Here is a 16,279-nt window from a genome sequence, read left to right as displayed (position 1 = left end):
GGAATTGAATAAAACAAACTATTATAAATTGTTTTATTGCTACTTACAGAAGCGAAGCATGAACACTAATCATGAATCCTATACTATAAACGAGCAACTTCTGTTTATATGTTTAGATGTTTAGATGTTTATATGATTGTATTTCACCGGATCTCGAAAACGATTCTCACGAAATTCAGAACATAGTAGTTTATAATATAAAGATTCGATTGCACTAGGTCTTATCCCTGGGAAAACTCACTGAAGGACATTAAAAAGATGATTATTATTCATCGTTAGAAAAACAGCTGATAATAATTATTTCGTCGTCTGTTGGTGATGAAAGTGCGTGAGCGAGTTTATGTGTGTGGGACTGTGTCAAAATTATGACTCGGCTGTTGAACTTTTGTAATCATTCAATCAGGTACTTTAATGCCGGTTGCAAAAAAGCCGGGTTATTTTCAATTCTGATTAATTCCAGTAGATCCATCATTTTGAAATGGTTTTTTTTCCGATTTGGTTCACGTGAAGTTAATCAGGATTAACATTTAACCGGCTTTCGTGCAACTGGGCCTTTGTGAGGGAAATTTTTGCATTCCTCTGGGAATTAATCTCAATTTACTGTGATTAGATATAACTTTTCTGTGTAAATGTTATGATAATTTCTTCTTTCGTAATAAATTGTTTAAGCTGTAGTACAGAGTGAAGCTCGGTCCCCGATATTTATCAAAAAGCTCTCAGAGTCTTCGAGCAGAAAAATTATCAGAAGAATATGGAGACCCATAAGAACAGCTGATAAGTCATTCGAAGTAATGAATACATAAATAATATACTTGGAAGGGAAGATATTGTACGTTTCATAAAGTCGCAACGGATAAGCTGGCTTGGACATGTTGAGAGGGGATGAATAGGTTGCCAAAAGTCGATATTGGAGGCAAGAATTGAAGGCACAAGAAGAAGAGGGAGACCAAGGGGAAGGTGGCTGGAAGGAGGAGGAGAAGAACAATAGTTCAGTTAAATCAAAGTAATTAAATGCTGGTTGTAGTTCATCAGTTTTTTAGTGTTAACTGATTATTTGAATTATTTGTAATTGCAGTACATTTTTTGCAAAAAAGTTTGATTACCTAGATTTCCGAACCACATGTGAGCTAGCTCGTGGGTGACAGTCATGGCCACCCTATCCTGATTGAGAGGGGAGCTCACTTCGGGGTTGAAGAATACCGATGTCTCTCTGAACGTGATGAGCCCCCAGTTCTCCATCGCACCCGATACAAAGTCTGGAATAGCTATCAAATCTGTAACAAATACGGAATAATCATGTTTGTGAATATTTCATTGTTTTCATGCATTGTGCTTGTGTGAATGAAATGAATGAACTAATAAAAACAATATAAAAGCATGAAGTACTCTTTTATTAGATTAAAATATTTTAAAACTAGTGGGTCAGAACTAGTTGTTTGAAATGTTCCAAAGTTTTAAAACGTGTTAATTGAATGAAAGGGCATTTCATGTTTTTATCAATTTAAATAAAGTAGCCCATAAAAGTGAAGTGATTTTATGAAATGAATGAATATTTTCGAGACAAATTTCATTTCACTATTTGTTCTATCAACTATAAGACATATTTTGTGTACAGTACCTGCTTTCTCTGTATTTATTTCACGTTTTTTAGACTATCAGGTAAAAACTTGACCAAGTGAAATCTTGAAAAGTTTGAAATAGGCATAGAACCATTTTTGGTTTATTAAGAATCTACAGGGTTGTGCAGAGGAAACGCATGTTTTTCGAACAGACAGTACTCGTCAACGGGAGAGGGTATTGCCCTGGAACGAATGTTGGCAGACCCATACTATGCCATTTCAGTTGCTATGAGCTTTAGAACGTACAACCATAGAGAAACGATAGCATAAGTAGATATCCCATGGTATAGGGCGTTTATGTCGTAACTTTTACTGTTATCCCAAGCCGATAGTTCAAATAGTTCTTTCCTATGCAGCTGTGTGACAGTACTCGTCAACGGGAGAGGGTATTGCCCTGGAACGAATGTTGGCAGACGACCCATACTATGCCATTTCAGTTGCTATGAGCTTTAGAACATACAACCATAGAGAAACGATAGCATAAGTAGATATCCCATGGTATAGGGAGTTTATGTCGTAACTTTTACTGTTATCCCTAGCCGATAGTTCAAATAGTTCTTTCCTATGCAGCTGTGTGACAGTACTCGTCAACGGGAGAGGGTATTGCCCTGGAACGAATGTTGGCAGACCCATATTATGCCATTTCAGTTGCTATGAGCTTTAGAACGTACAACCATAGAGAAACGATAGCATAAGTAGATATCCCATGGTATAGGGCGTTTATGTCGTAACTTTTACTGTTATCCCAAGCCGATAGTTCAAATAGTTCTTTCCTATGCAGCTGTGTGACGCTGGTAGTCTCTCAAATTGTGTCGTTCATACACTATAACCCCAACAAAACAATAAAAATTGACAATAATCGACAGTAATCGGCTTGAGATAACAGTAAAAGTTGCGACATAAATTCCCTATACCATGGGATATCTACTTACACTATTGTGTCTCTATGGTACAACATTGTGTGTTCACTGTTGAGCAGTTTTTTAAGAAACAATGAATCTGTAGTCACAGTGCAACGCTTTTCCGTCAATATTTTAGAGTTGGACGTCGAGGTGCAATGCCCAATCGAAATACTGTACTCCGATGAGTTGCAGCGTTCAGGAGTACTAGTTCTGTGATGAAAAAGAAACCACCTGGTCTTTCCCGTTCAGTTCGTACTCCTGAAAATGTAAACCGAGTCAGTGTCTTCCAGTTGATCGTCTAGGACTAGTAAAACTGCTGTTCTGACTCGGTCTACACTTTCCGGGAACGGGGAAGACCAGGTGGTTTCTTTTTCATCACAGAACTAGTACTCCTAAACGCTGTAACCCATCGGAGTACAGTATTTAGATCGGGCATTGCACCTCGACGTCCAACTCTAAAATATTGACGGAAAAGCGTTGCAATGTGACTACAGATTCATTGTTTCTAAAAAAAACTGCTCAACAGTGAACACACAATGTTCATAGCAACTGAAATGGCATAGTATGGGTCGTCTGTCAACATTCGTTCCAGGGCAATACCCTCTCCAGTTGACGAGTACTGGCTGTTCGAAAAACATGCGTTTCCTCTACACAATTCTGTATATGCAAAATTTCAAGTTAATCAGTTCAGTAGTTTAGACGTGATGATGCTTCGAACATAATTTTCCTATCCCGTACGTGTATGAGCCAGTTCTTTCCTTTATTGTAGTAGAGATAAGTTCTTCAACTTGGTGCTAACCGCTAACCTAATAGAGTGACAGAACTCAAATCTTGTTTGGAAACCTTCCTCAACTTAATGCCAACCTGACAAAATTGTACTGTTTATTAATTAAGTTGCTAATTTTAACTGTTTCGAAGAGGTAGTCTCTCAAGATTATAGTTCTATATTAACAAAATAAAATATGAAATTTGAACATTAATTCTGAAAAATCTAGAAGGAAAATTGAAATCTGGGATTCAAGGTGCACGAGATTGATATTTTTAGAATCTATGTGCAAAATTTGGAAATCTAAATCATTCCCGTCTTTGCGGTAAGCAATCCACAAGTTGACACGTTTTGATGCGAACAAACACAACCCTACTCTCTCTTATTACATAGATAATCAACTTTTTTTTTGTGAAAATGCTGTGTTAAAGCAAATCTCCAACTCAAAAGGTAACTTGGCCAATGTGAACCCTAGGTTACTGAGAACTTGACTAATGTAAACCCTCGCTTACCGCTTTGGGTAGAGGATCTTGACCAATGTAACCCTAATTCAATGAGTTTGGGTAGAGGATACTTGACCAATGTAAACCCTAATTTACCGATTTTGGGTAGAGGATACTTGACCAATGTAAACCCTAATTTACCGATTTTGGGTAGAGGATACTTGACCAATGTAAAGCCTCACTTACCGAGTTTAGGCAGAGGGTAGTCGATGCCGAAGTATTCGATGTAGTAGTTGATAGTGTTGGTAGCCAACCGCAGTGCATAGTCAAGGTTGTGGACTTGGCCTCGCCGACCGTACACAGTGACCGGAAATCCGGCCTGCGCATGCGCAGACGGAAGCTGCTCAAAGTCGCAAACGATGAAACAGGCCAGGTAGGTGGACATTGGAACCGATTTGGCAAAGTGCACCACTGTCGAGCCACGCCTAGGCTGGTCCACTTCGGTCTTCTGTTCCACAACATACATCAACACTACTGTTCAATAACAAACATTAATGATCTAAGGATGGAATAAATATTGGAATTTACATTTTTGTTCATATGCTAATTAATGAGTAATTATTATTGAAAAAATCCAAATTACATGCTGTAAATCACCCCGAATACTCTGCTACTGCAAATATGACACAGGTAACAGCTAGATGGAAATTCGATGCTATATTATTCGCTACTATTAAAAAATTATTTATCAGCCCGGGAATCGAACCCGTACATCCTACTTGCCGGTCGGGAATGCTTACCTTACCCCAAACTGGCAATCTCTGGGTAGCAGCGCTCATTTTATACGAAGCATAGCTGTAATTTCCATCTAGCTGTTCACCCCTGTTTTAATATTTGCAGTAGCGAAGTCTTCGGGGTGATTTACAGCATTTCATTGGGATTTCGTTAAATAATAATTAATGAATGTTATAGTTTTGTATAATAATAAGATTAATTCCACGAGAACCAATCAGAGAAGGCGTTTTTGAAAAGACGGCTTCTCTGATTGGTTCCCGTGGATTAATAACGGTTAAAATTTAGCCGTCTGTTGCCAGCGGCACTCAATATTACTTTAACCACGTTCGGATTAGCGGAATTATGGTCTTGAAGTTGAAATTGATTTTTGTAGAAGCTTGTATTGCAAGTGCCGTAAACTTTCAAGTCACTTACCACGACTTCATGTTGGAAAGGGCAGAACTTGTGGTCGTCTGACGGCTTGACCAGGGATACAATGAATTCAGCTTTAAAGCTTGGCTCATCAAAGCAGGGAAACGCTTTCCTTGCGTAGGTTGGCTCAAATTTTGTAGTAGCAATCGACCTGCAATAGTTAAAAAAATTGAAAAACCTTGCAGTGGTTAACAATGATTTTACAGTTATAAGAAATATCTATTCTTTGTATAATTCTCATCTCACAGTGTTTTCAAATTGCATAAAAATGGGAATAGGAAAGCTATGAGCAATTTGGTTTGGTCAACTTTCAGATGTTTGTGAAATGAAATGAAATGAAAAAAAAGAATCATCCCCAATATTCGTTCTTTTGTGTCTACAGAAGTGATATTTTGTTTTTTTTCACGATATTAGCTATACAAAGACTTCTGTATGTACAATTAACTATTTATACAGTGTAATTAATATATTTTAAAATTTTTCTTGTCCTTTGTATCATCTTAATGGAAATAAGGATATATATTTATATTATTATTATTATTAGTTAGAGGAGCAATAGTTAATTGTGAGCAACAACACGATGATAGGTGACTTGATTACTAAGGCCCGGTTGCACAACAGCCGGTTATTTTAACCGTGATTAATTTCACGAGAACCAATCAGAGAAGGTCTTTTTAATAAGACGGCTTCTCTGATTGGTTCCCGTGGAATTAATAACGGTTAAAATTTAGCCGGCTGTTGCGCAGCCGGCACTCAATATTACTTTAACCACGTTCGGATTAGCGGAATTATGGTCTTGAAGTTGAAATTGATTTTTGGAGAAGCTTGTATTGCAAGTGCCGTAAACTTTCAAGTCACTTACCACGACATTCATGTTGGAAAGGGCAATGAACTTGTCGTCTGACGGCTTGACCAGGGATACAATGAATTCAGCTTTAAAGCTTGGTTCATCAAAGCAGGGAAACGCTTTCCTTGCGTAGGTTGGCTCAAATTTTGTAGTAGCAATCGACCTGCAATAGTTGAAAATAATTTTGAAACCTTGCAGTGGTTAATAATGTTTTTACAGTTACAAGATGTATTTGTTCACTTCTATAATTCTCATCTTACAGTGTTTTCAAATTGCATAAAAATGGGAATAGGAAAGCTATGAGCAATTTGGTTGGTCAACTTTCAGATGTTTGTGAAATGAAATGAGATGAAAAAAAGAATCATCCCCAATATTCGTTCTTTTGTGTGTACAGAAGTGATATTTTGTTTTTTTTCACGATATTATCTATGTACAGACTTTTGTATTGTATCAATTAACTATTTATACAGCGTAATTAATATTATTCATTGTTTCTTGTTTATTGTATACATCTTAATGGAAATAAAAATAATAATAGTTATTATTATTAGTTAGAGGAACAATAGTTAATTGTGAGCAACAACACGATGAATAAGGTGACTTGATTACTCAGGCCCGGTTGCACAACAGCCGGTTATTTTTACCGTGATCAATTTCACGAGAACCAATCAGAGAATGCCTTTTTGATAAGACGGCTTCTCTGATTGGTTCCCGTGGAATTAATCACGGTTAAAGTTTAACCGGCTGTTGTGCAACCGGCAATGAGTGTAACATCACCACCAGAGGAATCAAGGTGCTTAAAAGAAAAAAAAATCCGAGATAATTTACTACATTTTTGAGACAATTATAATAGCCTATCATTGTATTTATTCAATAATGCATGATATTTCTACCCACATTGTTTTTATTATCTGAAATATAAAAATAATGAATGAATGAATGAATGATTACACATCGATGTTTGGTGACCCCCAAAACATGAATATTTGTCTTGATGCCACTAATGTTAAGGTGCATTTTTGTTGGCGTAAACTTCCGAAGTCGACGACGACAAGCATTGTTGACATTATTGTCCAAATTTCAAGTGTGCTAAACCAGCTGGTCAATAACTTTTCATTATTTGTGTTTATTGTTCAAGAATCAAAACATTTTAAATGATATCAACATATTTCCATTTAAAAGTATAAACTCATCCTCCCACATTAAAACATAATCTTTAGGTTATTTAGACAAATTGAAATCTACCCAATCTGAGATCCTCACCCTGTCGTATTCGACGACGGCATTTACGCACAAACGAATCCCAGCTTTAGGAATCAATGTGATATTTAAGTGAAAGTTATAGAGAGAACACAAGTTTACAGATATTTTCCAAGAATAAGTGTTCTCAGTAGTCAGACAATACTACCATGGAGAAAAGATAGCATAATAATAAATTTCATGGTTTGTGCTTCAAATTTCACTTTTACTTATGTCAAACCTCTTATTATTAAGCTGTCTAGAATGAAAGTGGTTCAAGTCACTTTAACAAGCTCTTGAGTAATAACTATTGGCGTTCTATCAAAACAAGCTGTAAGAAAATCCGGGTGATAATCTTGAAACAGTTTCATTGTATTGAACTATTAAAACTATTGAACTCTATCACATTGAATAGAGGAGCTAAAAGTCTGGTGTGGCGCACTCACACAACTTTCCTTGCCGCTATGAAAAATTATCACCTGACGCTAGTGTTCACGCGCATCTATAGTCTACTATTCAAAGATCCAAGCCAGCTGGTGTCAGGACAATAACGCTGGAGACACACAAAGTCTGCTATCTCTTCATAGTGAATGATTTAATAGGTTCAACAGTTGCCAACAGTATGCAATTGAAATGATAACATTTTATCGAATTTCGAGACTATTTTCAATTTAAGTTGAATGTTATCGAACATTAATTTTAGAAATTTTCATGCTCAATCTTTTCCACTTGGAATTTTTCGTTTAAATTGTATCTAAAGTCTGATAATTGGGAATCTAAAATCAAACTTTGCATAGATGGGGCGGAGCTCCTGGAATTTTTACAGATATGGGACTTGTGGCAGTTGATAGAGCCTATCAATGACTATTTTAGGTATGAATTTGATCAAAATCGTTGGAGCCGTTTTCGAGAAAATCGCGAAAAACCCTGTTTTTGACAACATTTTCGCCATTTTATCCGCCATCTTGAATTGCATTAGCTCGAAATTGTTCGTGTCGTATCCTTATATTGTAAGGACCTTGAGTTCCAAATTTCAAGTCATTCCGTTAATTGGGAGATGAGATATCGTGTACACAGACGCACATACACTCATACACACACACACACATACAGACCAATACCTTGGAACCTATAGACCTTGGGACCTTGGAACGTATAGAATTTAGAAATTGGGGTACCTTTATTTTTTTCGGAAAGCAATACTTTCCTTACCTATGGTAATAGGGCAAGGAAAGTAAAAATGAACACATTTCAGTAAAGAACCTAGTAGTGTACATTTTTGACTTGGACCACTTTCATTCTAAATATCTCACGATTATTGTTGATAATTAAGATGTTTACACATCAAGCGTAGGCGTAGCTAGAAATACATCTTCGGAAGACGTAGCAGATGTATCTCCTAATGTTAATCTGTCCATTAGTATAGCCTTGATTTAACATTGGGAGATACGACGGCTACCGTAGGTCTTCCGAAGACGTATTTCTAGCTAGGCTATCCTAGGTGTGAAAAGACCTATACCATAGAGAAAAGATAGCATAAAAAGATATTCCATGGTTTAGGTACTTTACGTTCCAAATTTTAAGCCGATTTTCTTAGCTGAAGGGGATTACTGTCGACTACTGTCAAAGCCACCTCTAATACAAGGCACCGGCATACGATATTGCAACGTCGCAGTGTAGGCCTAGAATCTAATACATGATTGCTGAAAAAGATTTTAAAAAATCTGGTGTGGCGCACTCACACAACTTTCCTTGCCGTTATGAGAATTGATCACCTGACGCTAGTGTTCACGCGCATCACAAGTCTACTTATAAACAAAGATATAAGCCAGCTGGTGACAGGACAATAACGCTGGAGACATACGAGGTCTGCTATCTCTTCATAGTGAATGATTTGATAGAATCAACAGTTGCCAACAGTTTGCAATTTGATAATCGCATTTTTTCGAATTTCGAACTTAATTTCAATTTTAGGTGAAAATGTTACTCAACATTAATTGTAGAGATTTTTATGCTCAATCTTCTCCACTCGAATTTGTTTGTTTAAATTGTATCTGAAGCCTGATAATTGAGAATTTAAAATCCAACTTTGCATAGATGGGGCGGAGCTCCTGAAATTTTTACAGATATGGGACTTGTGGCAATTGATGGAGCTTATCAATGACTATTTCAGGTATGAATTTGATCAAAATCGTTGGAGCAGTTTTTGAGAAAATCGCGAAAAACCCTGTTTTTGACAACATTTTCGCCATTTTAGCCGCCATCTTGAATTACATTTGATCGAAATTGTTCGTGTCGGATCCTTATTTTGTAAGGACCTTAAGTTCCAAATTTCGAATGACCTTAAGTCATTTCGTTAATTGGGAGATGAGATATCGTGTATACAGACGCACATACACTCCTACACACACATACAGACCAATACCCAAACACCACTTTTTCGGACTCAGGGGACCTCGAAACATATAGAAATGTAGAAATTGGGGTACCTTAATTCTTTTCGGAAAGCAATACTTTCCTTACCTATGGTAATAGGGCAAGGAAAGTAAAAATACCAGCTGATCTTTTTCACCAATCATGCATTAGATTCTAGGCCTACACTGCGACGTTGCAATATCGTAGGCCGGGGCCTTGTATTAGAGGTGGCTATGCTACTGTCTATTATTACTGTTTTGGCCGGGTGAGAGAATAGGAGCGGAGCAATATGAGAAACTACCAGCGTTATATAGCTTTACGAAAAAGGAGTACTAGGACTATCGGCTTGAGTTGACAGTTAAATTTGGAACATAAACGCCCTATACCATTCGATATCTTCTTATGCTATATTTTCTCTATAGTAGGTTTATTACTCACCTTTTAGTTCCATCAGTAGCATCCTTGTAAGTACTCCTATAGAAGCCCACAATTTTCCCTGTCAGATTTCCAGAAAAGTCCAACTTCAACAAATAAGATCCTGGTTGTATAGGATTGGCGCAGATTATCACAAAATACTGATTCTTTTCATAGTTGAATGTACTGGCTATAGCAATATCAACACCTGCAGTAGAGTTTGCGTTCTCTAATTTCACCAATTTTGTTGAGCTGACATTCAGTTGATCGGCATGAAGAACAATGATCTTTCTCGCCGACAGCACTTTCAGGTTGATTTTGATGCTGCCACTGAATTTGCCCTCCGCCAAGTCGGGATTCAGAAAGATGTCATAAGTTTCTGGAACAACTTCGGCTGGGAGACGAGTTTGGCTTTCCCATGGTTTGGAGTCTTCCTACAAATATAAGAATATCAAATTAGGAGGACATTAAATCATAATTTCTGATATCACTACACATATCTGTTTAGGATTACTCCTCTCCTACAAATTCAAATACAAGAATATCATAATAGGAAGACATTAAATAATAATTTATGATATCACTGTAATAAGAGACTACACATATTTGTTTAGGATTACTCCTCTTGATTATTTTTGTTTTATTAGGAGTAGTATCAGTATAGATTTATTTATCAGGATATCCACGAGAAGTGTTACAGCCAAAGACCATAGATTCAACATGCAATTTGCAACAAAAATGTTCTGTAAAATTTTCTTACATCGACCTTAGTTTTAGAGATATATCGATTTTTCGATATTTTTTGAAATAAAAGAGGAAGAAATTTAAAATAAGATTAATACAATTTTTCCTTTGTTTGATATTTTTGAACTTTTTATGAGCGTTCAAACTGGATGAAGTTCACCTTGAACTCGACAAATGAACTTTTTCACCTTTGAGCGCTTAGGCCTATAAGAAGTTCAAAAACGTCAAACAAAGGAAGAAATTAAATGAATTTTATTGGAAATTTTTTCCTCTTTCCAACCACATCCTTAAAATACAATTTTTACTGATAGTTTTCTAGTTATTCTCGTTTTTAAAAGATATCGAAAAATCTATATATTTTGAGAACTAAAGTCGATACAAGAGAATGTTACTATACATTTTTTATTGCAAATTCTATGTAGATTCTATGGTTTTTGGATGTTACACCTTCCGTGGGACACTCTGTATATTACTTTGAAGTATATTTAATTGATTCTAACTCATAGTACAATTACCATAGTTTTAATCATAATCAACTTATTCTGTTCATTAGCATATTATATGCATGCATAGTTGCATTTCTTTATTTCGTTTATGATTAATTAATGTGATACTTCAGTATGCACTATACTGGGAAATTTTCCTATTTTGCAATAAAATTATAAGTTTGCTCAGCACTCAATGAAGTTTCAAGTAGGTTATAGCTAATATTGTGTGAGATAACAATTTTATTTGAAGCTATATTTATTCAAATTTAAATAATGATGATAGATTTTTATACTTTAAGGCTCGTATTACATTAGGGCGTTAATTAGGGCACTCATGGACACCAAGTGTCCAAGAGCAAATTGCGGGGCATTAGTTCTTATTGCGCTTATTATATCAATAGAGTTGCTAGCCGATTCATCAGCTTTTGGTGGCCGGCCGGTATCTCACTAAGATCGACAGCATTAGTGTCCTAGCTTGCTAAATACGGCCGCCAATGGTTGCTCTCTGGTGTCCCACTGGCGACAATATCAAATAATAATCAGTCCAATCAAAGGCACACTTACTAGCATGTAATATCTACTCTCCATAAACCCAAACAGCATTGATTTTTTATTAGTTTCTTGTATGTAACTAATATTTTGAGGAATTTTATTATTTATTTGATATTTTCTAATAAGCCCGCACGTGAATGTTCGCACAATTGTAGAGTTCATTTTTCCATAAGCAAGAGATAAGAATATCTTTCCAGAAGTTAAGATGACAGGCCTCAAGAGAGGCTTGCAGAATTTAAGTGTCATTTTTAATTCACACAATACTTGTATGGTATTAGATAATATGCCAAATTATAGTAAAAGTACAATTCATAATGATATTTTTATCTAGAATCACAAATTACACACAAAAATCTCACAACTAAAAGTCAACAAATAGTCGAGGTTACTGAACTTTGAAGAAAGACGTTCAGCTGCAGTCTCTAATAAACCGACTTTTGAGGTTAAGTTTACTTAAGAAGTTCTAGTTTATTCAATAATACTTTGAAAAAAATGCTTTATTCAATAAGACAGAAAAATATATCAAAGCTCACCTGACTCCATACTGAGTCTGCCATTGAATTATTGATTTTAATTGCTTTCAAGTTTGATGAAAGATGACAATTAGAACTTGAAGTTTTCAAATTCAACTTGTTGGCGTCTCTTCCATCAGCTGATTTTAGAAGTGCCAGTGCCACCGCCACTGCCATAGAAATCCCAAAGAGTACTCTTAATTTGGCGGGGTTTTCAAAACATCCAAAGAATAAAATATTGACCATTTGGACAGTGTTTTTTGTTCACTAATTTTGATAGATTATCACAGATTACTCTTTAACTCAAAATGGAATATTATTCCATATTTCCATGTTCTGAAAAAAGATAAATATTATATAAAAACACTAACCTGGGTATTAATAAAAAACCAATGGGTTTTCACCGTATAATTGTTTGCGTTGTTCTATAATATAGAGTGTAGAATATTTCCAATACACCATTAATAAAAACGTTACCCTGAGATTATGTAACAAGTCAGGGTACCTAAATTTTATAAAGTTATTCTTTTTCAGCTGTAATAAACTGATATAATATTATATTTTTATTTCTAGCTGGGAGGTACTAATCGAAATTCTCAAATTTTCTTGTACGGTAGCATAGGATTGGTAGTAAGTACAATACATACGGTACATTTCTAAATAATTATTAATGCCAGTGAGTTATAGTTTGTAAAGCACAGTAGTTTCAGCAAGTTTCTATGAGTGCTTTTCCTATGCTTTCTATATTCAATGCTGACAGTTAAGAACCTCGTCACTATGCATAATTATTGCAAAAAATAGAAATCATGAGGATATTACACTCTCCACAATATTACTAGAACGTCAATCTGCAATTTGCTAAATTTTAGTAGTACAGTACGATGTACGATACGGTAGTAATAGTATAGCCTACTGTTGATTTAAATCAATTTTTTGACCTCAAAACGTAACAAATCATGAAATTGAAGCAACTTAATTTTCTGGATTGAAAAACACTTTCCTTATACCAATATAATAGTAGTACAAGGGAATTTAAAAACCATGATAATCTCAAAAATATTATTTAAATTATAACAATTTTTAGACTAATCCTCACATAAACTAGGTTCATTATAGAGTTTATTACGGTATTTTTATTAAACTAATTTTTTTATTTGTAATAAATTATTAAATGGATCTATGGATCGAATTTGCCTATAATTCTACAGCTGCAATAAAGTACTGTTAAGCTGGGTTTACACCAAAGTTATTAACAAAATGTTAATAACTTAATCCTTATAGATTCTATTAGATTGAACATAAGTTATCATACACATTATGATGAACATATGTGTTTGTCAAGCTCCATTTTATCTAATAGAATCTATAAGGATTAAGTTATTAACATTTTGTTAATAGCTTTGGTGTAAACTCAGCTTTAAGATTAATTAATTGAACAACACAATCGTACCGTATCAATTTTACATAACTGAACATTTTTTCTTCTATTTCAGAACATAAACATATTCTCTAATAATATATAACAAGTTTTCATGAGATTAATATTTTTACTTGAATAATATAATAATATTTTTTGCAATTAAATTACATGAATAATTGAATTCAATTTATTCAAAACTTTATACATTACTTAGTAAGTAAAGAAAGAGTAAAGGCGATATACATATTAGATTGTCACATTAATATGAAAAACAAATAAAAATTAAATGAATAACTTCATCTCTTTTCTGTATAGGGCCACTTGTAATATAATTATAAAGAAAAATAAAAATCTCAGTACCCTTTTTGAAATATTTTATCACAACATGTTTCGGACATTGATGCCATTTTCAAGTGATATGAAGTAAATAAATAAATACTGCTGGAAGATTCTTATTTTGATCATATGTTAGTGTATTCATATGATTTTATGAACTAAAATAAAATATTTCAAAAAGGGTACTGAGATTTTTATTTTTCTTCATATTTGAATAGCTTGATGCTTGGACGATAAGTCCGTGTGCATGGAGGATTCGTCTGACAATCGATAAGAAAAATAATAAACTCTACTTTATTGATACTAGATACTATAAAACATCTATTATTACTAAATAATAGGTTCCCACACCCTGGACTATGGTAACTCTGGAGCTATCAGCATTTGAAAACACTCGTTGTGTTGTGGGCGTACAATATTCCATAAGCGCACTTTTATCAATCAAAGTGAAATTAACACAGAAGCACGTAACACAACACTAAACTGGTTCTTATCAACATAACCGAACAGACACAAGAACTGGTAATGATTGGAGTCAGTGCTTAAATAGCAGATAGCTGTCTGATAGAAAGTCTATCAACAGTATTAGAATCGGAGAGAGAGAGAGCATGATCTGTTATCTGTGATCGAATATTATTGGCTGCGTCAACTTGTCAAGACCTTGTAGATACTAATGGACCTAAAATGTTGAGGGATATCGAACTGTCGATAGACACAATCGATTATTATTTAGCTGATAACAGATCGCAAAGGAAAACGCCACTGTGAAGTTTGTGAGACGAATCAACACGCGTTGGTCAGTCGTCATCGTATCTCACTCACTCGCTCTCTCTCTCACTCTCAAACAAATAAGTCATGGCTAATTGGTAATCCGTGAAATCATCGAACAATCAACCGATTTTGTAGCTCAACATTACCAACTGTGAAGTTTCGTTATAACAGTACCAGTAGTCCCCCTGTAAGACCTTGAACAATCAACTCATTCTGTTATTATTTACATCTATAAAAAGCATGTAACTCATGTTCTAAATAGTTTTAGTTTGTTTAAAATATTTTTGAAATAAGATTTGAAAGGATCATATTTTTTAACAAGTTTATTTAGCTAATAACAGATCGCAAAGCTGATGATACAGCTGTAGTATCATCAGGAAAACAGTGGGACGATGTATTCAAAAATGCTACTTCTGATTTGGCCAGAATAAAGAGCTGGTTCGACCATAACTCCTTAACCGTTAATATAGATAAGACCAAATACATGCCCATCACAACCCGTAACCAGCAAGATCCAGAGCCAAGAGACTTAATACTTCATTCGTGCAGAGATCCAACATCAACTGTCTGTAATTGCTCAAAACTAGAAAGAGTAAATAAGTACAAGTACTTGGGTATTATAGTTGATAGTGGTTTGAGTTGGGGTCCGCATATCCAGTTTGTGAAGCAGAGACTTAGAAGGTTATTGTATGCATTCTCCCAGCTAGGCCATGTTTTGAGTGAGGCGCACTGTAAGACTGTATACTTCGCTTACGTCCAGTCAATCATCCAGTATGGCATTCTTGTTTGGGGGGGTCTGCACGCTACTCTCTTGGAGCCGCTTGCGGTGTCGCAAAGACAAATAATTAAAACAGTTTTGAAAAAGGAACAGCACTACCCAACAATTGAATTATTTACTGAATTTCCTGTTTTAAATATTAGACAACTTTACATAAAATCTCTACTGCTCTTTCTAAAAAAAATAGATATAACATTCTACCCGAAATTCCTCACACCTACCCCACACGATTTAGAGTCAACCATGGATTTGCGACGCCGCGGGTGGCTCATGGACTGGAGTTGAGAACCCCTTTCTATCTTTCTCAACTTCTGTACAGGAATCTGCCGGCTGAGATAAGAATCAGTATGGAGGTATGCAGTGTGCCGGCATTCAAGCGTATGGTGGAGGGGTGGCTATATACCGCCTTGGCACAGAAATGTCTGAAAGCCTGCTTCGGTCAATGTACTGGCATTAATCTATCATCCTCTACGATGCTTGGAATACACCCAGATATTTCCATTTCTCTTATTCATATCCCTTCATATATATATTTTTTTCAATTCCAAAATCTTACCTGAGGCTCCGCTTGTCCCTGCTCTATCATGTTCTATCATTTTTTAAATTTTTTTTCCTTATCTATTTTTATTTATTTATTTTTTTTACTAGCATTCCATTTGAATGTTTCCATTAACTTTTCAAATTACTTCTATTTATATTTTAAGTAAATATAATTTCTTTGTAGTTAGTTATCTAACTTATTCATTATTTATTAACCAAATATTAATATTTATTTTTTCTCCTCACAATTTAATTTATTACTTTATTTAACTTAGCAGCCTGATATA

The 16,279-nt window shown here is 35.1% G+C and overlaps 1 protein-coding gene across 1 annotated transcript; it reads right to left on the bottom strand.

Annotated features, from left to right (window-relative positions):
• Positions 1–1,103: 1,103 nt before the first annotated feature.
• Positions 1,104–14,665, bottom strand: LOC120355929 (glutamyl aminopeptidase-like; the record flags this gene model as incomplete). The annotated part of the gene is given in 6 exon segments (XM_039444686.1): positions 1,104–1,274; positions 3,977–4,238; positions 5,799–5,946; positions 9,876–10,285; positions 12,169–12,483; positions 14,235–14,665. Coding segments are annotated over 5 exon segments (1,216 nt in total), but the record flags the coding sequence as incomplete, so codon positions are not given.
• Positions 14,666–16,279: the final 1,614 nt, after the last annotated feature.

Source organism: Nilaparvata lugens, unplaced genomic scaffold (genome assembly GCF_014356525.2).
Source record: "Nilaparvata lugens isolate BPH unplaced genomic scaffold, ASM1435652v1 scaffold5277, whole genome shotgun sequence".
Classification (NCBI taxonomy): Eukaryota; Metazoa; Arthropoda; class Insecta; order Hemiptera; family Delphacidae; genus Nilaparvata; species Nilaparvata lugens.
This window is presented reverse-complemented; position numbering and strand designations above follow the sequence as displayed.